This window comes from Balaenoptera ricei, chromosome 5 (genome assembly GCF_028023285.1).
Source record: "Balaenoptera ricei isolate mBalRic1 chromosome 5, mBalRic1.hap2, whole genome shotgun sequence".
NCBI lineage: Eukaryota > Metazoa > Chordata > Mammalia > Artiodactyla > Balaenopteridae > Balaenoptera > Balaenoptera ricei.
This window is the reverse complement of record NC_082643.1, coordinates 43,773,054-43,798,348: the sequence shown is the minus strand read 5'-3', so window position 1 is coordinate 43,798,348 and position 25,295 is coordinate 43,773,054. Positions and strand designations below refer to the sequence as shown.

General features: G+C 38.6%; 1 protein-coding gene across 4 annotated transcripts in view; it reads left to right on the top strand.

Annotated features, from left to right (window-relative positions):
- Positions 1-20,845, top strand: part of GPAT3 (glycerol-3-phosphate acyltransferase 3) — a 58,089-nt gene extending 37,244 nt beyond the window's left edge. For all 4 annotated transcript variants that reach the window (XM_059922710.1, XM_059922708.1, XM_059922707.1 and 1 more), the window contains exons 4-13: positions 545-815; positions 3,849-3,923; positions 4,768-4,857; positions 7,496-7,589; positions 11,981-12,096; positions 12,946-13,001; positions 13,550-13,635; positions 14,511-14,639; positions 15,143-15,222; positions 19,602-20,845. In XM_059922710.1, the coding sequence (XP_059778693.1) occupies positions 545-815; positions 3,849-3,923; positions 4,768-4,857; positions 7,496-7,589; positions 11,981-12,096; positions 12,946-13,001; positions 13,550-13,635; positions 14,511-14,639; positions 15,143-15,222; positions 19,602-19,713 (1,109 nt within the window). In that variant the 3' untranslated portion in view covers positions 19,714-20,845. The remainder of the gene's footprint in view (positions 1-544; positions 816-3,848; positions 3,924-4,767; positions 4,858-7,495; positions 7,590-11,980; positions 12,097-12,945; positions 13,002-13,549; positions 13,636-14,510; positions 14,640-15,142; positions 15,223-19,601) is intronic.
- Positions 20,846-25,295: the final 4,450 nt, after the last annotated feature.

Here is a 25,295-nt window from a genome sequence, read left to right as displayed (position 1 = left end):
AAGCTTTAAAATATTTATTAACTGTTTATCTTTTTTCTACGAATTCAGTTCATGAACTTTGCTTACTTTTTTGCAGGAGCCTATGTTTTTCTTATTAAATAATTTTTACATATTAAAAACATCAAATTTTTGCTATTTGTGGTAAATATCTTTTGCCATTTTGCTTGCTTTCTGGCTTTATAGTTTTTATCTGGGGAAAACATAAATCTTTGTTTCTACACAGTCTAGATTTATACTTGGGGAGAGTTTGTTTCTGTGAGTTCTTTTGCTAATGATTCATAGGGAGAAGGTGCAAGCAAAAGGGTTATTGAGGACCAAATCCCTCTGTAATGAATTGAAATCATTGGGTAGAAGCCGTTTCACACAGACTCAGGGATTTTTACCTCTTTTCCCACTGCAGTTGCTTGTCTTTTATTTCTGAAATCTGCTTCATGTTACCCATTCGATTTATTTATTTGTCTTCTGCACAAGTTAAAGTAGCCTCTTTGATCAGTTGTTCTTCTGTCCTATGGCATTTTCTCATGTCCTGATGCTTTCTTTTAAGGTATTATCCAAAGAGATGAGTCACCCATGGAAAAAGGGCTGTCTGGTCTGCGAGGAAGGGACTTTGAGCTGTCTGACGTGTTTTATTTCTCCAAGAAGGGATTGGAAGCCATTGTGGAAGACGAAGTGACCCAGAGGTTCTCCTCAGAGGAGCTAGTGTCATGGAATCTCCTCACAAGGACCAATGTAAATTTCCAGTACATCAGTCCGAAGCTCACCATGGTGTGGGTGCTGGGCGTCATAGTGCGCTACTGTGTCCTACTACCTCTGAGGTACGTCTCCTGCCCAGTAACTTGATGGTACAATTGGTTCAGCTTTCTTTTTAAATCATGTATGGAATGGCCATGTGAGAGTATTAATGATACTAACCCACACCTTCCCATTTAGAAAACACCACTAAACGTGACCTCCACCAAAACATATTATTTATTCTCTCACATTTTTCCCAAATGAAAGTGTGTATTCAGAATCCAGTATATATTAACTGCATCCGTGTTGCTCTTTCAGTCATGGAAAATTTGAGGATGGATAGAAAAGGGAAGTTAGAAAAAAGAAGAGAGGGTATTTACAGTTTCACGTTCACCAGAGCGTCATCCAAACTGTGACTGCCTCTCTTTGCTGGTCTGTAGCCATTCATAGCTGCACAGGAGAAAAAAAATTCCTCAGAATGGTTACCACGGGGGAGAGAGATATTTGGAAGGGTGAATTTGTTCCACCTAGTTCCATTTTGATCACTCACTTTTCCTATTAAAAGTTCACCAGTTGGGCCCCGTTTTGGTTCTGAGTTTGCGTGCTGCTTCATGAGGAAGTAGCCTCAAAGCCCAGTTTACTGGAGCCGCAGTGTGGATCGTGAGTTGAAGGGGTGACACTGGGCAGTGGGATGAAGTGGTTACGGTCTGTTTAGCGTGGTGATGGCAGGTAGTAGCACGGGTGCCAGGCACGATATTGCTGTTGATTGTCTTGCTTCATTTCCCTGGCCATGACCTTGGTGTGCTCTCAATACAGCTTTCCAGGCAGTTGCTTCCAGCAGACTAAAATTGGCACATGAGTTGAAACCTCTTTACCATCCCTAGGGTGGTCTATCCTTGCCTCATTCAGATTTATTATGCGGGAAGAGATTGCTTAAGTGTAGGCAAAGGCACATTTCTAAGAAGCTCTTTCTCTTTTCTTGTGCTCATGTTGCCACTGTGTAGATGTTGGGGTATGTCTTTGGGGAATGATTTCAGCTGTGATAACAAAGTGAAATTAGGACACACTTGCTTGAACATTAAGCCAGTGTTCCCAAAGTGGGGTTCATGAACTCTGGGGTGCACAAGATTATCCATTGTTGTGTTTGGGAAATGTTTCAGCTTTTATTTATTAGAAGTTTCTAGTCTATTTATAATTAGTGCTTCCATTGATTTTATTTTTATTCTTATAAAGAAATGAAATTTCAGTAAGGTTGAATATATAGGCGAGCTCTTACATCTTCACTTGGTCCATGGGTCAGGCACCGTATCCAAGGCAACCTGAAGAAAGAGTGAGGATTTTACAGCCCAGAGTACTTGAGATGCCCTCATATGTTGGTTAGCTTTCACTTGCTGGGGGTGCCCACCAAATAGTGATATGATTCTATTATCTAGTTTAAATGAATGCTCATAAAATAGATACGTGACATAAAAGATTCTTGCAAAGAAACCACAGATTTAGGATAATCCAGTAATATAAGCACCCAAGAACAAGAAGAAAATGGCAGAATTGAGGCTCCTACTCTTAGTACATACTCTTCATGGGAAAGAATTGCTTTGTAAATGCTTTTTAAAAGAAGCAGTTGCTACAGAGTGAGCATTTAAAAAACAGATTGTGCTAAAATTGTGTTGATGGTTGAATAACTGTGAATGTGGCAAAAACTATTGAATTGCCACTTTAAGTGGTGAATAGTATGACGTGTGAATTGTATCTCAGTAAAGCTCTTAAGCAACACAGATTGTGGCAGAAAACTTGTGTCATCTGTGAGAACTCTCATGTTGGCTCACTGAGACTGGAAAACAGAATTTTCTGTTAATTTAGCAAATAAAAATGTTCAGTAGTTCTGAACCCAGTTGTTAAACATGTTAAAATATATAACCTCTTCTGATTTAATGTGTAGGAACAAGTGATTCTCATTAGGACAAGGTGGCACAAAACATTATTTTAAAACTTTTGTGTGATTGTTGGATGAGATTAAGCAGTCATTTAGTTATTGCATTAGTGACTGACATGAAAATATGGCATCCAAAGAAAAACTGAATCGGACCTTCAAATTGCTGTGTCAAAAGGTGTTAAACTAAGACTTTAACAAGGTTTAACAACTTAACAAGGTCTTTATAAGGAAGCCCCATTTATTTTGAAAGGTATAAAATCTCAGCTTTTTCTTTTTGAGGAATTCTATTTACATTTCTAAAAATGACTATTTCCTTTTTGAAAGTAAAAGCACTTTTCAAAAATGAGAAAGTGTCTGTGGAAATGAGAGGTATTGTCTGTCACCTTGTTTACTAACTTCTGAGCTATCTAGAACCACACAAGGGAACCACACTTAGACTTGCATGGAAGGATTCCTACATGGTGATATAACTTGGTGCTCTTATTATGAAAGAGCCTTTAAGTAAAACTTTCTGGTCATTTGCTATAAATTGTAAATTTCTTTGAAAAAAAATTGAATTGTGCCCTTTTGCCCCGTCATTAAAAAGCATAGAAAAACAAGTTATTTTTCAGACCTTTGCAAGGTATTTTCCTTTTACAGCCTCACCATGCCACACCAAAGTATCTCGAACAAAATAAGTTAACTACTTTCAACCTGAAATGACTCCTTTATACAGCATAAAACTCTTTTCTTATCTTATATAAGAAGTTAATATGTGTATATTTTTAAAAATTTTAAAAAATAATTCAGAAAAGCAGAAAGGCAAGACTTTTATTCTCTTCACTAGCCCGCTTAACCCTTTGATGATTGCATAGATTGAACGTAGCAGTTTTGTGAACAAATTTCCAGGCCTGCTGTATGCATCTATAGACTGGTTATGTGCTTGCTGTTATTTTGAAAATGGTATCATACTCTACACATTATTTTGAGATTTACTCTTTTTTTTTCTCAAAATGTGCAAAGAACCATTCTTCCATGTTAGAATCTATAGATTTGCCCGATTCTTTGAATGGCTGCATCATATTGCATAGCGTAGATGCTCCTCAAGTTATTTACAGTTTAATTTTTTATGAACTTTATATTCCTTCCCTTTTCCCCCTACTGTTCAACTAGGTTTTGCATTACTGTTTCTTTTCTTTTTCAGGGTTACCTTGGCTTTCATTGGGATCAGTTTTTTGGTTATAGGAACTACCCTGGTTGGACAGCTGCCAGAAAGCAGGTGAAATGTTTCCTTCCTCCCAGCCATTAATAGGATTGTCCATTTTCTTAGCTGTGTCCACAAAGAGAATATTTGTGTGATTCCTATGTGCTGTGTCAAATTTATGGCCTCAGCACGTGTATTAAAATGCTGCTCACTTCATCTTCATAGTCTTTATTTGATTTCCCATGATGCTTACATTTAAATTGACAGAAGTTGCTTTTCAAAAGGGGAAATGAAGGGCTTCCCTGGTGGCGCAGTGGTTGAGAATCTGCCTGCCAATGCAGGGGACACGGGTTCGAGCCCTGGTCTGGGAAGATCCCACATGCCGCGGAGCAACTAGGCCCATGAGCCACAATTACTGAGCCTGCGCGTCTGGAGCCTGTGCTCCGCAACGGGAGGGGCCGCGATAGTGAGAGGCCCGTGCACCGCGATGAAGAGTGGCTCCCACTTGCCGCAACTAGAGAAAGCCCTCGCACAGAAACGAAGACCCAACACAGCCATAAATAAATGAATGAATAAATAATAAAAAAAAAAAAAAAGGGGGAAATGAAGAGAAAGAAGCAAATGGACTGAGGGACTCAAGGAAAGCAAGAGAGTCTTGTAGTATTGTCAAGCTCATGAGGTTGACACCAAAGAAGCTTCAGCTTATCTTGGGCAGGAATTTATCATGCGAGTCCTTGGTCAGGATTTATCGTTGGTCAGGGTGGAAGCTATTTTCCATTAGAGTTTTGTCCTAAATGCCTCAGCGAGACGGTGAGAATTGAACAGTATGCTGCTGTCAAGGAGCACATTGAAGCTTTTATTGTATTGTTTCTTAGGAGTGCCCAGAGCTGCACAATAAAATGTTTTCTCTTTCCTTCAGCCTCAAAAACCGGCTGAGTGAACTGGTCCACCTGACTTGCTGCAGGATCTGTGTTCGTGCCCTCTCTGGTACCATTCATTATCATAACAAGTGAGTGTTTGCTGGCTTCCTGCCAGCCTTTCTCTAGGTAAATCAGTGTGTGATTGACAGTAGTGGGTGGGAGGAAGCAGGTGAAATAAGAGTATTTCCAGTGTGTTCATCCCTACTGCTTAGAGCGTCACAGACATAACAGTGCACAAAAACACTTTTCAAGGTTGTGAAGAACCTAGGGGCAGGACAGGAATAAAGACACAGACGTAGAGAATGGACTTGAGGACATTCTGGGATGAAGTGAGAGAGTGGCATGGACATGTATACACTACCAAATGTAAAATAGATAGCTAGTGGGAAGCAGTTGCATCGCACAGGGAGATCAGCTTGGGGCTTTGTGACCACTTAGAGGGGTGGGATAGGGAGGGTGGGAGGGAGACGCAAGGGGGAGGAGATATGGGGATATGTGTATACGTATAGCTGATTCGCTTTGTTTTACAGCAGAAACTAACACACCACTGTAAAGCAATTATACTCCAATAAAGATGTTTAAAAAACAAACAAAAAAACCCCCTACTTTTCAAAAGCAATCCATTTGCAGAGGGAACATAATAATAAACATGTAATGACCTTAATAAATAGGCATTTATGGTGTGCAGGCCAGGCCCGTACTTCTCATAGGTCATCCCTTTGAGAAGGCGCTGTGTTATCCTGTTTACGGGGTGAAGAAATGGAAGCTCTGGGTTTGGTTGTCTAGGGTCACGTGGCTAGTAAATGGGAGAGTCAGGTTTTAAACTGGATCCATGTAAAAATTTTTAAATGGTGAAGGTGACAGGCCCGCAGAATGGTGGAAAGAGGACTAGACTTGGGAATCCTGAGTCTGGTTTCTAGTCTCAGCTCTGCCACTTCTAAAATCCCACAACTGAGCCTTAAAACAGAACCCAGCATTCTGCTTACCTCACCCCTCATCAGAGAGGAGAAAGGTAGTAAGTGAAGTTATTAGCTACATGGAGATCGTTTTGATTGTTTTATTTATTTATTTATTTATTTATTTATTTATTTATTTATGGCTGTGTTGGGTCTTCGTTTCTGTGCGAGGGCTTTCTCTGGTTGTGGCAAGTGGGGGCCACTCTTCATTGCGGTGCGTGGGCCTCTCACTATCGTGGCCTCTCTTGTTGCGGAGCACAGGTTCCAGACGTGCAGGCTCAGTAATTGTGGCTCACGGGCCTAGTTGCTCCGTGGCATGTGGGATCTTCCCAGACCAGGGCTCGAACCCGTGTCCCCTGCATCGGCAGGCAGATTCTCAACCACTGCGCCACCAGGGAAGCCCCATTTTGATTGTTTTTGAATTACTTTTCTGGAAACTAAATTTTATTTTTTTATATTTAATATCATTATTTTAAAAGTTCTATGACAAGTGTCTCTCTTTTTACTGACTGGATCATTTTTAAAAAATTTAAAATTTTTTGTACAACTTTTCAAGGTTACTTGCCACTTACAGTCATTATAAAATATGGGCCACATTCCCCGTGTTGTACAGCACGTCCTTGAGCCTGTCTTACGCCCAGTAGTTTGCACCTCCCACTCCCCACCCCTCTGATGCCCCTGCCACACACAATTTTAACCACTCGTTTGCTCTCTATATCTGTGTGTCTGGATGTTTGTATCTTTTTTGTAGAAGGGAAACATTTCATCATTTGGCTTTACCATGTGTTACCAACATAAAAGGCCCCTTAAATTTCTAAAATTACAGGATTTGGGATTGGGCTGTGAGTTTTGGGGTGAGGAGTAGAAGAAAATGTTTTGGTAAAAGTGTGATTAGAGGAAACATCTTCTACAGAAAAGGAGCTTTAATTACATAGAGAGGAGTTCACAGCTTTTTGTAGAATTGCTTCTAATTTTAAGGAAAACATACTGAAGTTGTTATGCATTTGGTTCCCTTTCTTCTCTGTATGGGTCCAAAGAAAACCACTTTGCTTCATTAGTGTGAAATACCATTTGAACTTTAGGACAGAGGTTGGCACACTAAACTGTGGGCTTGTAGGCGAATTGTGGCCCACCATCTGATTTTTGTAAATAAAGTTTTATTGGAACACAGCCACGCTCATTCATTTATGTATTATCTGTGGCTGCCTTTGTGCCCAAACAGCAGAGTCCAGGCGTTTTGAAAGGGATTGGCTGGCTAGCAAAGCCTGAAGTATTTACTCTCTGGCCTGTGATAAGGAGAGTTTGCCAACCTCTGTTTTAGGGGGATAGGAAGGAGGAAACTACAGTGAATTTACTCTGGATCATCCTGAACCCACTAAAAGTGATACTTATGAAGATTGAAATAATGTGAAAACACTTATGGTAAAATAAGTAAAACTTACATATCACAAAGTTTATTAAAGTTATGGAATCTTTGTAATTCAGTCTAATGTTTTAAAATTATTTTTTCATCGTAAAAGGACAATATGATCATTACAGAAAAGTGATATAAATGTATGTAAAGGGAAATCATGGACCCCTCCTCCTATACTCTTACCCCCCTCCCATCATACTGCCTGGAGACAACCTTTTTAAGATGAGCCCGTATACTTTGAAACTTTATTTTTTTAGTGTACTTTTAAAAACAAAATAGCATGAATTTCTACATGCTGTTCTGCAAAATAGTGGCCATTTTTCAAGATTTAGTATTAACCATTGTTTGTAATTGCAGGCAGTACAGACCCCAGAAGGGAGGCATTTGTGTTGCCAACCATACTTCACCTATAGATGTTTTGATCTTGACAACGGATGGGTGCTATGCTATGGTAAGAACAACGCGTTGATATTTCAAGCGCTGATATTTCGAGTAATTGCATGTGTTGTGGATTGTTCAAACTTTTGTTTTATTTTGGCACAAATTAGAAAGTTAGTTTTATATTAGAAAGTGATGGGGTTATACTATGTAAGTATATAAGTTATCAATATTAATATATTTACATGAGGAATATATAGTGCAAGAAAAAGAAGGAAAACAGCCATTATATTTAAAGTAGTAAGAAATTAACTTAATGAAATGTAGACATACTTGAGCATGATTAGAGTTTATAAAGTTGATTCCATCTTGCTTGTAAAATCCCTACAATGTTTAATAAGCAATAAAAAAAGTAAAAAAAAAAAAAAATCCCTGCAATGTTTAATGACACTTTGAGATGTTAAAGTCTTCCTCCTTAGAGCTGTACAAATCCCTTACCAGCCAATTAGTTCTGTCTCCCTTCAGGGAGTCATATGCAATTAAAGAAAAAAAACCTGTCCCTTTAATGAAGATCAAGCAAGGAAGGCAGATATTTATACCACATTGCCTTTCTCAGTTCTTGCCTACAGCCGCAAAAGAAAAGAAAAGAAAAAAAAAGAAAACCCATCAACAAACCACAAAGTCCACAGTAAAAATCAGACACCTCAGAAGACTTTTTGTGGCATTTCTGGCATGTTTTCAATTCAAAGGGTGTTTTCTGTCACCCTGAAGAACTTGTCAAGATTTCCTTCCTCTCTTTTATGTATATGTCAAGTAAAATTTGGAGGATCACTAAAGATGTTCTTTCCTGCTGGCGGTAAATATGCCCTAAGCTGGCGTGTGAATAGAATAATGGGAGAGGAATCCTGGGGAATCTTCTTTTCATATCTCATGGTGGTGGCTTGGGCTTCAGAGAGAACAGATGGATTTTATTTCACGTGTCAGCTCCAGTGACTGATAGTCATGGTCTGGTGTGCTTTCCTGGGAAGGCATTTGAAGGGAGCCATTATTTAATTAATTAACTTATTTATTTTGAGGTATAGTTGATGTACAGTATTATATAAGTTTCAGGTGTACAACATAGTAATTCACAGTTTTTAAACGTTATACTCCATTTATAGTTATTATAAAATATTGGCTATATTCCCTGTGCTGTACAACGTATCTTTGTAGCTTATTTATTTTCTACATAGTAGTTTGTACCTCTGAGTCCCCTCCTCCTATGACTGATAGTCGTGTTCTGGTGTGCTTTCCTGGAAAGGAAGGCATATGAAGGGAGCCATTGTTGATTTAAGTGTCTGCTGCAGATAGGCAAGTAAGGAGTGCTGGCATGTGTGTTGGTAGCTGACAATCCGTGGCTTATACAGTCATTAAGGGGGGTTTAAAGACCTTTGTAAAAGCTTCTAGGTCACTGCCAGATATTTAATCTGTCTAAGATACAAGTTCAGATATATAACTCTTGGGCAACCACATTTTAACACTTTGTTAAATTTCTCTAAGTTGTGGAGCTCTTTCTGAATTTAAGGAAGCTTTAACCACCACTCTGAAAAGACTTAATGGGAATTGGTAGTTCTTAACCTTTTTTAGGTTAGCAATCAGTTAATATTTATGTATCCTTTTTTTTAGGAAAACAACAACATACATTTGCATCATACAAACAAAATTTTGTGTATAATTTCAAGATGTTTATGGATCCCAGAAAGCCCATCCAGAGACCCCAGAAAGCCCTTCCAGAAACCCTCATGTTAACAATCCTGGATAGACCCCACACAGTTCTGGGTGTATATAATAATTCCTTGCATTTATGTGCGCAAGCACTTTCACATTCATTGTGTTTGACCTTCTCTGTAATCCAAAGGGGTTAGGGCTGAGATGTTGTAGTTGAGAAAGCAGAGGTTCAAGCATCTTAACCAACTTTCCTAATCATGATTTTGTGTTTCTGATACGATATTCATTCCCTGTCCTGGTCAACAAAGAGTTGAATATAACTCATTTGTGACTGAGGGCCTCAGAATTTTGTTAGCATCTTCCATGCTTCTTGATCGTATATAACTGCAATTACAGGTGCAGTATACAATTGTATAATTTACAGTATTAGCCAAGGCTTAGAAAAGCATAGAACCTGCGAACTTTCTGATGGGTTGAGTGATAGAAACCAAAAGCCAGTTGGATTTCTTTATTTATTTTTTTAGTTTTAATTTTTTAATTGTAGTTGAGTACAATGTTATGTTAGTTTCAGGCATACAACATAGTGATTCAACACATATACATTATAACTTGATCACCACTATAAGTTTAGTAACCATCTGCCACCATATAAAGTTATTGCAACATTATTGACTATATTCCCTATGCTGTACATTACATGCCATTACTTATTTATTTTATAATTGAAAGTTTGTACCTCTTAATCCTCTTCACCTAATTTTGTCCCCCCTCCCTCCCCCCATCTCCATCCTTTCTAAGCCAACCAGATTTATTTTTTATTTTTTTTTTTTTTCACACACACACACTGTATTTTATTTTTACAAGAGATAAATCGACTGACACCAAGCATTGTACATGGATGACCACAACAAAAGCAACAATGATTGCAATTACCAAACATGAAACACACTCATACTATGTCATAGTATTGACATTCAGTCCAGTAATCCTCCACTGTAACAGCTCCTTTACTTTGCAGTGAAAATTGATTTGTATATTCTTAGCCAACCAGATTTAAATCAGAGGCAGCAGAGGGCAGAGGTGGGAGGAACTGTACAGCTAACCTCCAGAGGTTGTATTTGTCCTCTTTTGGCTAAATATAAACTATACATCAAGATCTCTTCTTAGTGGCTTTTCAGAGGTTTTTTTTTTTTTTTTTTTCCTTCCTAAACAAAGCTCTCTACTTTTTTTTAAAATCTAGAAATATTTTCTAACTTAGAGAGAAATTGTAATAATAAGAATGTTGCAATCCTATAATACATCTAAAATTGCTTTAGAATTGCTTCACCTGTTTTACTACAAAAAGAAAAAAATGTAAAAAGAATTCAGGGTATTTTGCATTTCTTGGTACCCCACCCAAGATGGAGCAGATGTGGTCAAATACTATCTTTGTAAATTTCTTAGATTTTTTTTTTCTTCCCCCTTCCTTCAGTGTTCTTTTATTCATTTGAAATACAATTGGGTTCATTTGTTTAAATTTGCTTTCACTTTGCTAGTTGCATCCTTGTTGATTTATTTTTTAAATTTGTGAGACATTAATATGCTTTGAAATGTCAAAACTAGACAAAAAACTACACTCATAGAAGTTACCCCACCCATGTCCATTCTACCCCATTCCCTCCTATCCTTGTAGGTTTCCAACTACATTGGTTTTGCGTATGTTTTCTTTTTGTAGAGATAAACAAATACATGTGTATACTTCCCCTTCCATCTAACACGAAAGGTGGCATACTTTATTTGCTCTTTTGCAGTTGCTTTTTTCACTTAATGATATCTCCTAGAAATCACTCCTTATCAGTCATAGAGATCAACTTTATTCTTTTCCTAGCTGCATAGTACTCCATTGTGTGCATGTACCATGGTTTATTCATCTAAGTTCTTATGTTTGGACGTTTAGGTATTTTCCAAAATGTCACAATTACAAATAATGCAGTTATAACTTTGTGTATATATATTTCCATTTTGTTGGAGCTATATCTTCAGGGTAAATTCCTAGAACTGGAATTATTGAGTTGAAGGATAAATGTATATGTAGTTTTGATAAATTTGCCAAATTTCCTGCTATGGGTGTTATAATCTCCTCATCCCAAGCAATGCATGAGGGTGCCTGTTTCCCACAGCCCTGGCTTAGAGCGCATTGTCAAGCTTTTGAATCTTTGTTGATTTGATGGGTCAGAAATTGTATTTCAGTGTAGTTTTTCTTTTTTTTAAATATTTATTTATTTATTTGGTAGTGCCGGGTCTTAGTTGCAGCAGGCGGGCTCCTTAGTTGCAACACTTGGGCTCCCTAGTTGTGGTATGCGAACTCTTGGTTGAAGCATGCATGTGGGATCTAGTTCCCTGACCAGGGATCGAACCCGGGCCCCCTGCATTGGGCGCATGAAGTCTTAACCGCTGCGCCACCAGGGAAGTCCCTCAGTGTAGTTTTAATTTGTATTTCCCTTATCTTGACTGAGTTGAAAGACCTCTACTTTTTAAAGCTAGAGTAAAGCTAGTACAGCAACATAGCTTAAAATTCAAAGGCACTACTAAAGACTACTTTGTGCTTATATTTGGCCAGTCATGTCCTTTGAACAGACTAAGAACTTCAGTCAGTAGAAGAAGGCCAGTCTTTTCTCTGAGTGGGGAATAGGAACTTACTGGTACTAAAAAGAAAAAAAGGCTTTCTTTGGACAACTATGCCTTTGCATTTTCCCCTTTTTCTCATGGTCCTTCTAGGTTGGCCAGGTTCATGGTGGATTGATGGGAATTATTCAGAGAGCTATGGTCAAGGCTTGTCCACATGTCTGGTTTGAACGCTCAGAAATGAAGGACCGACACCTGGTTACTAAGAGGTAAGCAGCGTCATTACACAGTATCCAGTGGGGTAGCATAAAATCTTTTAAGCCTTGGTCTTCCTGCCAAAGAAGGCAGAGCAGTACTAAAGGTTAAAACTAAAACATATGGAGCTCTATTTGTGGTTGGCCTTTTCTGGTGAATCACCTGTCTTAGCTAGATTTAAAAATTTTTGAATTCTGTAGTCATAGTGGGATAGATGATGAGATTAGAAGGCCCATACATTTACATTGCCATGACTTAGATATAGTCCAGTCACTGAATTTTTAAAGTTGAAAATTACTACCTTGAAGGTAAATAACTGGTAACAGTTGGCTGAATAAATAGATGGTGGATTAAGTGTTTGCTGAATGACCGTTATCACTTAAATCCATGTAGAGACAGACAGAGCTAATGCTATTTATGGAACAGGAGAAGGAACTTCTGGGGCTTGGGGTACAGTTGCTTACCAGAAACCTTTGTTTGGAAACAGCTTTTTGCCTGAGGCCTTTAACTGAAGGCACTCTGATCATTGCTGTAAAGATGAAGGTGGGCCATGCTTTTAAAAGTAAAATGGAAAGTACCTGTTGAAATCTCTTTAAGGTTAGAAAACTGTTCACCATCTTGAGATTACTGAGCAACGGTATATACTCTGGCAGCTGTAATCTCTCTATCTCAGCTTTACCAGCCTTTACACTTTTTTTAGAAAGGGACCAACTTGAGTTTATTTTCTTTACTTGTATCTTATTTCTTTCCTCCTTATTGCTTTACAAGTATATCTGTGTTAGTAGAGAGTAAAGAATACCAAAGAGGATTCCCACCTCTCTCTTTTTTAAGGTATAATTTTGATCCTTTGTTTTTCTTCACAGACTAAGAGAACATATTGCTGATAAGAAAAAATTACCCATATTAATCTTTCCTGAAGGTAAGAAGGGGCAGTGCTTATTACCAAGCTTTAGTTGATAACAAGTACCAAAAGTATATGAGGAATTGGATTGTTCTAGAATTGGCATTCTTAGTTCAGATCTATGCTGTCCTGTAGGGATGAGATGGCCTCTGAGCTAGTAATTCCCTGCTTTCTTTTGAGATTTGATGGAAGTCCTGGTACCTTTTTGACCTTAGAAGTTGTTTCTGGGTAATTAACTTAGAAAGGTATTGTCCATAACTTTTTAAAGTCCTTATTTTAAGATGTGCTGAAATTGTCACCTGTTGTGAGGAAATTGTATCTTTAGAGTAGCCAATAAAAAAGTAAAAGTTCGTTATTAAACCTGCTTAGAACTGTCGAATTACTACTACTTAAGCAGGAATTGATTTGTAAAATGATAGTAAAATATCTGTAATTTTTTTTCTTTTTGAAAAAAAATCTGTAATTTGATATGACTTGAATATTTTAAATTATTTTATATCAAAATGATTCCTTTTAAAAATGACTGCTTTAAAAAATATTCACCCTCTACTCCCATTTCCTTATAGGAACTTGCATCAACAATACTTCAGTCATGATGTTTAAAAAGGGAAGCTTTGAAATTGGAGGAACCATATATCCAGTTGCAATTAAGGTAAAACACCCTCACCCCCCGCAAAAGAGGGCAGTGACTTGGTCATGTTATTTTGATATAATTTCAAACTTAAAATTTGCAAGAATAAGGAATACTTGTGGACTCTTTACTCAGATTGACCAATTGTTTACAGTTACCCCATTTGCTTGATCACTTTTTCTCTCTATTGAGATATGTATATAGATATGTGGGGTGGTACTGTGCGCCAGGCCAGTGTCTGAGTACTGAGGACACCATGATAAGCAAAACAGATACTGTTCCTCCTTTCACCCACCTTCCAGTTAAGTGGGGAGACAGATATTTAAGAGTCATGTCAATAACCCTCCTGTATCAGTGCTCTCTGGCTCTAGTCAGGGGAGTTATATGGCCTGGTTTGCTCTTTGGGTTTTTTTTGTTTGTTTGTTTTTAAAATTTTTAATGGAGTATAGGTTTTTTAATTGTTCTTTTAATTTTTTTTGGAGTATAGTTGATTTACAATGTTGTGTTAGTTTCAGGTGTATAGCAAAGTGAATCATTTATACAAATACACATATCCACTCTTTTTTAGATTCCTTTCCCATATAGGTCATTACAGAGTATTGAGTAGAGTTCCCAGTGCTATACAGTAAGGTCCTTATTAGTTATCTCTTTTACATACAGTAGTGTGTATGTGTCAACCCTAATCTTCCAATTTCTCTCTCCCCCTCTTACCCCCTGGTAACCATAAATTCGTTTTCTACATTTGGTTTGCTCTTTGGATCCTTTCTGTCAAGTGAAGTAGCTTCTCTTTTTTGGGGGGTCTGATAGAGATGTTTGGCTTATCATCCATTGACATGGATAAGAGAAACTGCCACTTAATTCCTAACTGGAATGCATTTTCTTTTCTCTTTTCTCAGTATAATCCTCAGTTTGGCGACGCATTTTGGAACAGTAGTAAATACAACATGGTGAGCTACCTGCTTCGAGTGATGACCAGCTGGGCCATTGTCTGTGATGTGTGGTACATGCCCCCCATGACCAGAGAGGTATGCCATAGATAACAGCTGGTCTTTGGTGCTTTATCTAGTCAGATAAAGGCAAGAAAACCTTTACCTGAAAACCTGGGTGTCTCCCTTCCTTACATTAGCTACAGTTGGACTTTCTGCTTTCTCAGCATTAGTCATTAAAAAGTATATATACCTAGCTGTCTTCAAAATCAAGCTGGTTTTATATTCAGGGACTCTTTTCCATAATAGTTTTTACAATTGCTGTTGGTTTCTTGAACCTACAGATATTGTGGAATTTTGTATCTTGAATAAGGCTAATATAGAGCATAATAAACATATATACACGTGATAAAAATATTAAACAATACAGCACTGCATTTTCTTGATAGAACAAATGATATTTGCTATGATTCAGAATAGAGCATATTTGAGCTAAAATATGAATCTTATACTTTAAAACAAATCTAAATGATTGTGAGACATTTGAAAGCATTATTTGAAAACTCTATCTTAAGGAAGTACTTGTGATTGTTTTTTTCCAGGAAGGAGAAGATGCAGTCCAGTTTGCTAACCGGGTTAAGTCTGCTATTGCCATACAAGGAGGGCTGACTGAGCTTCCTTGGTAAGAAATTTTTCAGAAGTATTATCACTTGTTTTTAAATTAAAAAAACTCAATTTTTAATAATGTCATTTATTATGCGTGTTAGCTGGAGGTTTAGCTGACACTGACAGTGGCTTATACAGCATAACGATGGCTTAACTAAGATAGAATTTCATCTCCCATATGTAAACACAGGCAGTCTAGACTGCTATAACAGCTCATTCTGTATTTGTCTACCATCCTCCGTGTGCTTCTACTTTAGGGTCCAAGATGGCTGCTCCACCTCTACCTAGTGAGTACAGCAAAATAGCTAGCAGAGAAGAACTAAAACAAGAAGGACACATTCATGTCTTTAAGAGCACAGGCTGGAAGTTGGACAAGCCACTCCCACTTGTATCTGTTTGAACTGACACCTTGCTGCAAAGGAATCTGGGAAATGTAGTCTTTGTTCTGCATGGCCATGTGTCAAGCTAAAATTTAGCGTTCTTTCACCGAAGAAGAAAGTGGGAATCGATTGAGAGGAATGGACCCTGGGAGGCAAGGGGCAACTTACAGATTTGTTCATATTTAACTCCGGCTATAACTATATTAAAGAAAACTTAAAAACTTGACAGGAAATAAGTGAAATATTTTAGGTATGGATATCTATGGCTTCAGTTTTTTGTTTCTTTGAGCAAGATTGAATGTAGGTGGGAGTATTAGTCTGCTCAGGCTGCCATAACAAGCTACCATAGACTGGGTGGCTTAAACAACAGAAATTTATTTTGTCACAGTTCTGAAGGCTGGAAGTTCTCTGTTGTGTCTTTTTTTTTTTTTTTTTAATTAATTAATTTATTTATTTTTGGCTGCGTTGGGTCTTCATTGCTGCATGCGGGCTTTTCTCTTTAGTTGCAGCGAGCGGGGCCTACTCTTCGTTGCGGTGGCTTCTCTTGTTGCGGAGCACGGGCTCTAGGCGTGTGGGCTTCAGTAGTTGTGGCACATGGGCTCAGTAGTTGTGGCTCACAGGCTCTAGGATGCAGGCTCAGTAGTTGTGGCACATGGTCTTAGTTGTTCTGTGGCATGTGGGATCCTCCCAGACCAGGGCTCGAACCCGTGTCCCCTGCATTGGCAGGTGGATTCTTAACCACTGTGCCACCAGGGTAGCCCTGGTGTGTCTTCTTATAAGGGTACTATTCCCATCTTGAGGGCCCAACACTGATGACCTCATCTAAACCTAATTAGCTCCCAAAGGCCCCATCTCCAAATGCCATATTATTGGGAGTTAGGGCTTCAGTACATGAATACTGGGGGGCACACAAACATTTAGTGTGTATCAGTGAGGGTTATAATAGGAGATTGATTCTTACACGCACACAGACATAAGATTTGCAAACTGGCACAAAATAGTCCATACTTCAAGTCCTGTAAGTGTAATAAAGTCCCTGCTGTCTTTTTGGTGTTTTGAAAACACTTGACATGAAAAGTTCATCGGAGACAATTTTGGTAATGTTGTAGGAGCAGGATGTGGCTCACCAAGTCAGGCTGTCAGCCAGCCAACCAAAGCCTTCTGAACCCGCAGAGGGACGCAGGACTGTTTAGGGATTAAGCCTCTGGAAGAAGGGCTGGCTAGATTCTTTTTTTTTTTTTTTTTGAAACTTGACTCATTCATTTTAAAATTTATTTATTTATTTATTTTTGGCTGTGCTGGGTCTTTGTTTCTGTGCGAGGGCTTTCTCTAGTTGCTCTAGTTGCGGCAAGCGGGGGCCACTCTTCATCGCGGTGTGTGGGCCTCTCACTATCGTGGCCTCTCTTGTTGCGGAGCACAGGCTCCAGACGCGCAGGCTCAGTAGTTGTGGCTCACGGGCTTAGTTGCTCTGCGGCATGTGGGATCTTCCCAGACCAGGGCTCGAACCCACGTCCCCTGCATTAGCAGGCAGATTCTCAACCACTGTGCCACCAGGGAAGCCCTGGCTAGATTCTTATATACCCTTTAATGCAAGGGTGGGGAATGTCTCTAAAATATTTTATCCATTCACATACCTTGAATACAACTAATTTCACCTAGGAAAGCCTGTCTCTGGCATCTGTCATGCTAATGAACAAACTACTAATTTCTACAGTGAAAACCCATTTCTAAAATTCATTATGCTAATTAACAAACCTTGGGAAGTTGATGGGAGATCAAGATAGCTGAAACCTTATAGTGGCACTTCTGGAGAGTGGCCTTCTGATTAAATGCCTAGTTGACCGCTCCAGGAGTATGCGTTCTTGATGTAGGGCAACTCACTTTAGGGCCCTAAAGTCAAGACTAGGGTTAAGACAGGTTAAGACTAATATTTGTATTACACTCTCTAAACTGGAATATGTGAAACTAAATTGCAGACATCCTACCATCATGAAATGACAGGCTTACCGATGTCCTAGTTTACAGATGTCCTAGTGACCCATGTTCATATGTGTATCGGGCTTCCTCTTCCTTGTTCATTGTTTTCTACTCTTTATCCCCCTTCCTCTTACCTGACATCCCTGCTCCTGCCCTGAAGCCATTATGAAAAGCTTAGAGCTTTGGATCTATAGCGTCAGATACCAAGGAAAGGAAGAAAGCCTTGCGAAATAAAAATAGCCTAAGGGAGTTAGCTCCAGGACAGACTCCCAGTCAGATTGGCTTGAACGAAATGGCAGAAATGATCCTCAGAGTTTTAAAATTTCCTTTTATCAGACCATCTGCAGTTTTATAGTAAAAAGTTACTTTTAGTTACCTGGCCTCTTCTTTAAAAAGAAAATAGGCTCACTGCCTTTCCAGATGTGTTTGTCATTTGGATATGAATTAACATGTCTAGATTTTTTTTTTCCCCTAGATTAAATGAGAACTTAATTGTGTCATCTTAAAGCGGCTTTTATATATGGCTGCTGCCCTCCTTAAGAACTAAGATCTGCTGTCATTGCAAAGGGGAATTGGGTAACACTTTAAAGTCTCTAGGGGTGGCAAGTCACAGCTGGGATGCCCAGAGCAGCGTGAGGTTCACTGGAATGCTTGGGAGGGAGAATTGTGTAAAAATAATGTCAGGATGCTCAAGGACAAATGTTGCTGACTGAATTTTTATCTGTTTTGGCCTGGACCTCAGGAAAGGAGGAATGGCCTTTCTTCTGTCTCTCCCTCCCTTCCCTAGTTCTTACTATTCAGAATTCACATAAATGCTCTGAATAGTTAAGAGACAGCTCATGTGGATAAAAGAGGCTCTTGTGGACAGTTCTGGAGACCTAACGACAACTTATAACCTTATTTCATGGAAATTTCCTACAACTGACCCCCTGGAAGATTTGTGGACCGAAGTCTATTTTTAAGTTGAGGACCTCCTAGTGGGCCGTGTCTTAGTTTTGACTTTAGAGGCCAGGACATGGCAGTTGTCTCAGGCAGCCGTCTGTTTGTAGGTCAAGTTCTGTCTTCATGGCATTGAGTTCACTGGCTAACCTATGATCCATTCATCATCATTAGAGAGCCCTTGGTAAACATTCATGCTTAGCTGGGTTAAAATTAAATAGGCAGAGTATAAAGTAAGCAAGTTCTTGGTCCATGCTCTCCTAGGAGTTAAAATCTGAAACATGAGATTAGGAGAGAGAGAGTGGCTCTGACAGTCCAGTCCCCTTCCAGCTCTTCCAGCTTGTTGTTTCTTTGTGTTGTCCAAAGAAGGAAGGGCACACAGAATACTTATAACCCAGGCAGGTCTGTTTTCTCCACCCTGGAGAGAGTTCAAAGATTCACAGGCTCTGAATTAAGGAATGCTGCTTACATAGGCACTATTATTGGTTGAATGCAGTTTATGTTTTTGTTGCTTGTTTTATTTTGAGTCTGTTTTGGAATATGGAAGATTATAAATACTTGAAATATAGTGGTTTGAATCAAAACATGACTTGTTAGACGTAGGATTAGATTTGAATAATGATGAACCCATTTCTCTTTAAGGAGTTTACCCACACATACTCAGTATCCTCACCATTTCTTGTGTGTTTATTTAAAATTTTCCATATGGCTTTCTAGTAAGATATTGGTTGATTTAGACTAAAAATACCTAGTACTTTACTTTCCTTGGGGAAAAAGATAGGTAAACAATCCTAGTTTTAATACAGTATCCAAATATTGAATATAGCAGCCCTAACTTCTAAAAAGAAACCGAGCAGAGAGATTGTTTTATTTTAATCAAACATCAGAGAGATTGTTCCTGCCTTAAAGTAACACAGGTCTGGTTGAGTGGCAGAGCAGAGATTGAAATCTGGTTCCTTCTGCTTCCAAAACCAGTGTTTTTTTGCCTAATCGCTGACCAGCTGCTAAATGTCATGGCACGGTGCAGCATGTATTAATAGGTAACCCTTTTAAATCACTGCTGGGAGTATCTTTTGTTTATTTGTCTTTCTGTTCTCAGGGATGGAGGGCTGAAGAGAGCCAAGGTGAAGGACACCTATAAGGAAGAGCAGCAGAAGAATTACAGCAAGATGATTGTGGGCAACGGATCTCTCAACTCAGAATTAGACTGAATGCCACCCAGGCTTTCCAGAACTAGTCCTTAGAAATGGAATGTGGTGGAGTATTTTTTGGAGGGGAAGGCGTGTTGTTTTGTTTTACCGTTTTTGTTTTTTATTGTTAATCTTTTCTACCGAGTGATTGTCTCTACCTCTTTATGCCAGAGGCAGAACCCACGGTGCCCTTTTTGGCTTTTGTTGTTATAGCATTAGCCTCATGAACTGTAAGGTAGTTCACTGAGTTTGAACAGATTCTCTTTTGTAAAATGATGACGTCATTGTAGATTGAATGAAATATTTGTACAGGAAAACGTGCTTCTAAAACACTTTGGGAACTCGTGTTTGGAACTCGTTGATATGGTAATTCTCAAGAAAATACCCCAAACTTTGTTCATGATCAGCTTTCTCACGCTCTTTCCTCCCACTCCCTTTAATCACTGAAACAGGGATTACACACCAGTTTGAGTTACTATCATGGTTTTGTTCTACTACAAGGTTGAAAAGAAAAATGGAAGACAGTACTTAGGAGAAAGGACAGCTTTGTGGCCACTTGATCTGGAAGTTGAAAGGAAATTAAATATTTTTTACTAGCGTGTTAGAAGAGACATCCTGTTTGGTGAGCTTTACCAAAGGAAAGTGAGTCCACGTGACTATGTGTGCACACTTCTCTGCAGGCAACTTGCAAATAAACATATGTTAGCCAGCAACTAGTGATAAAGTTTTTAGTTTTCCCGTTTGTTTACTAAAGGTACATACCTAAGGTGTCTCCCATCTACTGATTTGTTTGATCTTGTAACCAAACACATTTCAGATAGGAGGAGCCTTTGACAAAACCACAGATCACACTGAGTGTCTTCAGCGGGGGTAGGAGGAGTGAAGTGTGTGGCACTGTCCTTCCCCCTCCACCCCTTTGTCCTTTATTTCAGAACTTTCCCAGTTCCTTAAACAGGAAAATAAATGGTAAAATTACCTTTTGGAAACTGAGCCTTAAATTTTTTAAAGGGGAAAATAAGTGTTTCCCGACTCCGCAGCATAAGCAATGTTGATAGCAATATAGTGCAATCAGAGTGTTATTCCTCTGCTGGTAACCATGTACAAAATGTGACACTGTCTTACGGTGAATATAAATAAATTCTATATTTCTAAACGTCTGTTGCATTATTTTCCCTGCACCTCCACCCTCTTACCCTCTTCTGATTTTGAGTAAGTTAAATTCTTTCTCATTACAAACAAGGATTGTTTGTTTTTCATTTCAATGACAGAGTTAGATTTTCTGGGACTGGAACATCTGGGAAATGTGAAACATGAACCGCTGGTTTTGGTGTGTTTTTTCTTTTTTTTTTTTTAGCCTAGTTGTCTGGACTCTGACCCTTGGATTCCGTTCTTTTGCAGGTGAACTCAGGCAACTCTCTCTTAACTGACTCTAGGTAGGCCTGCCCCAGCGCTATCAGTGTGTATTCTTCTTATCAAGCTATAGGGGTTTGATCCCAAGGGAAGATTTGCAAACAGGTGACCATCTTGGTCAGCTACTCTTCTCTTCTCACTTCCTCCCAACTTTTCCCTTTGCTCTTGCTTTAACCTTTGCCCCCACCCAAAACAAACAAACAAACAAAAACTCTCCTGAGGGTGAGCTTGACCGAAAATCAGCAAATCCAAATATGTATGTTGGGGTGACTCTTTGTCTTATTTGTTTTTTCTCAGAAGATTTCCTTTTCCTTTTTCCTTTTCATATTCAGTATAGCTTGAATTAATAAATCCATTTTATTAATTGGGTCAGTTCTCAGAAAAGCTGATAGAACAACTAACAGCTGTTTTGTTTGGACACTGATAATATGTATCTTTCCAAGGGCACTGTGAAAGTAATAATGCTGTCATGTATTCACTAGAAAATCTAATGCTATTTTAATCAGAACCTTCTTGTAAGTCTTTGACTTACACAACCAGTTTTCAGGTTGTTTTAGGAATTACAATGTTACTGAAAACATATTTTTAGAAAGCAAATACTGCTCAGATTTAGCTTATGCTCCCTAGAACTCCTTCTTTGGACTTGCCTTCCCTAATATTATTTTATACCCACTTTAGAAATATTGTGCCCGAAATATTGTGTGTATTCCTGAGTCTTCTGTAACTGTATTGGGATATCAAGGGTAGGCAGGATTTGGTAGAAAAATCCCATTAGATAAGAACTTTCATCTAACCCTTGTACAGATTCATTCACTGAGCCTTGAGGTTGCCTTTTTTTAGTCCTACCCTTTGTCTTGGTGACATTTATAGACATCAAGTTTCAGGAATGCCAAGGGTTTCTGAAATGTCCTGGCACATTCTGGGACTGGAAGAGCAGCCATGTCTGAATCAGCAAATACACTCAGAGCATAGGGGGAGTAGTCCTGGATCACAGCCTGGGACAAAGAACAGTGGCAAGGAAAGTTTTCTTGTATAAGCAGACTTTCCAAGGCCAACTCAACTTTGTCTTGGTGATTTGCCATTATCCCCTCGGTGCACATGCTGCGTTTGGGTTATTCTATTGATACCTGCAAATATATGATAAGGGCTATTGGTTTCTCGTGACTACAGAAAATTTACTGTGGTCATGAGGGCTGCCTCTTGACCAGAGTTGCTCTCAGTCATTGTTTCTGAAATATGGTACTTTCTTAAACGTGGTACTGCAGATCTAACCTGCTTCTTGCTGGGTCTGAGTAGCTTGTGCTGGGAGGCTGGCGGGGAGGATGGGATCTGGGATTGGTACCGAGAACTAGGGGCCTTATTAAGAACTTGACAAAAGCTATACGCTTGCTTTTGTTTTTTTAACACTGGTTTCTAGCGAATTGATGCTACTGGTGTTTGATGTTTTTTTGGAGTAATGGTTAAGATGAGATAAAGAGTCATAAAGACATTTTCTAATTGTGGCTCTAGCACTCATCAGCTTTTCAGCCTTTGACAACTTACTTCTCTGATTCTCACTTATCTTCTTTCTACTTATTGTGTAATTCTAGAACACACACAAATGTATATGAAGGTGTGCAGGTACACTTTAAGGGCAATGATAAAAATAGATACCTGCATGCTTGTTACCAGGCCAATAAGTAGAACATGACTGGATCCTGGAAGGTATGAAAAATCACAAACTATTTTTCCATTTACAGTCAATGGACAGTAGGGTTCCTTTTAGCTTATTGTAAATATGCTTGCATATCTCTTTTTAGGCATGCTCAAGAGTTTCCCTAGTTGTTTGTATAGTAGGAATTAGGACTGCTCCAGGATAGGGTATGAGCATTTCACCTTTAGTGTAGAAGCAGCCAAACATTTCCAAAAAGGTTGTACCATTTTATACAACCCAGCAGCAGTGTATCAGAGCAACATTTACATTTAGTGTAATAACATATTTGGATTTATTTTTAATCTTGTTTTGTGCTTTCTCTTTCTTCCATTTAAAAAATCTCTCTCTTCTTCTTGCCCTCTTTTGGATTTATTACTTTATCCATTTTCTCTACTTAAATTGGAGTTCAGTGGTCTTAATTTGTTTTTATTCTGTGGTTACTTTATAAATTTCAACTTGCATACTTATCAAAGTCTAAAATTGATCACTATCCTTATACTCCTGAATAATACAAGGACCTTGAATTCCAGTCATTCATTCCTCCTGCCAATTTATATATTATGCATTTTAATTACTTATATAATCCCACAAAATATTGTCGTCATTGTTGTCATCATCATCATTTTGGTTATTTTATATAATCAGCATTTACCCACACGTTGACCACTTTCTTTCTTATTCCTTACCTCTTTTATCTCAATCCTTTCATCTGGGGTCACGTTCCTTATTGAGAGTCTGCTGGTGGCAAATTCAGTTTTTGTTTTCTGAAAGTTTATTTATTTTGCATACATTCTTGAAAGTTGTTGCTGAATATAGAAGTTTATGTTTATATCAACAGTTATTTTTCTCTAAACACATTAAGGATCATTCCATAGTTTCTACTGAGAAGTCAGCTACCAGGCATAAGTATTACTTCTTTTTTTTTTTTTAATTTTTTTTTTAAATTTAATTAATTAATTTATTTATGGCTGTGTTGGGTCTTCGTTTCTGTGCAAGGGCTTTCTCTAGTTGTGGCAAGTGGGGGCCACTCTTCATCGCGGTGCGTGGGCCTCTATCGCGGCCTCTCATTGCGGAGCACAGGCTCCAGACACGCAGGCTCAGTAGTTGTGGCTCACGGGCCTAGTCGCTCCGCAGCATGTGGGATCTTCCCAGACCAAGGCTCGAACCCGTGTCCCCTGCATTAGCAGGCAGATTCTCAACCACTGCGCCACCAGGGAAGCCCAGTATTACTTCTCTGAAGGTAATATTTCTTTGAGTGTATTTAAGATTATTTGTTTTTGTTATTTTACCATTTCACCATGATGTATCTAGGTGTGGATTTCTTGTTATTTATCTTGCTTGTGACTTGTTGGTTTCTCATCTGTGGTTTAGTATTTTTCATCAATTCTCAGATATCCCTTTCAATAATGTCTTTTTCCCATTTGCCCTCTCCTGTCTTTCTAGAAGTCTGCTTAAACAAATATTAGACTTTCTCACTGTATCCTACCTGTCTCTTCATCTCTTTTTTATATTTTCCATTTCTTTGCCTCTAGCTAGAGTTTTTTCTGGACAATGTTATGATTGTACCATTTCACTAATTCTTCAGTTCTAATCTACTGTTCTGTCCTGTCACTGAGTCTTTAATTTCAGTTTTTATATATCTCATTTCTATGAGTTATATTTGATTCTTTTTTTTTTTCCCTAAATTGAAGTACAGTTGATTTACAATGTGTTAGTTTCAGGTGTATAGCAAAGTGATTCAGTTATTCATATATTGGGTTGGCCATAACATCTTACAGAAAAACCCAAATGAACTTTTTGGTCAACCCAGTATAGCTATATACATATAGATAGCTATCTCAGATTCTTTTCCATTATAGGTTATTACAAGATATTGAATATAGTTCCCTGAGTATTTGATTCTTTTTCAAAAGTGCTTACTCTTCAATAAGTTTTGAAGCATCTTACATGTATTGATTTTATATGTTTTTCCTACTATTCCAAAGTCTTCTATCTTTTGCGAGTCTGAGTCTTTTTTTCCCCCTGTGGCTTCTCATTAATGGAGCCATTTCTTTGTGTGGTTAGAGAATTTTTATGATGATGTCATCTTTGGAATTTTATCTGCCTTCAGGCCTTTAGATCAGGGATCAGCAACCTACAGCCCATAGGCTAAATCCTGTGCTCTGCCTGTTTCTGTAAGATTTTATTGAAGACAGCCACACTTATTTGTTCACTCACTGTCTGTGTTTGCTTCTGCGCTACAGCAGCAGAGTTAAGTAGTTGCAACAGTGACTGGATGGCCCACAAAGCCTAAACTATTCACCCTCTGGCCCTTCACCTGGAATAGTTTGCCTACCCCTGCACTAGGGCACAGTCAATCCAGGACTACTTTAAACTAACTTATTGGCTTGAGGTTTATTGAACCATGTAAATAGTGAGAATTTAGCCTGTAAACCCAAATGAGGCCATCTGGTGGTTTTGAATTCTCTGCATAATGTTTTTGAGATACATCCATGTTGTT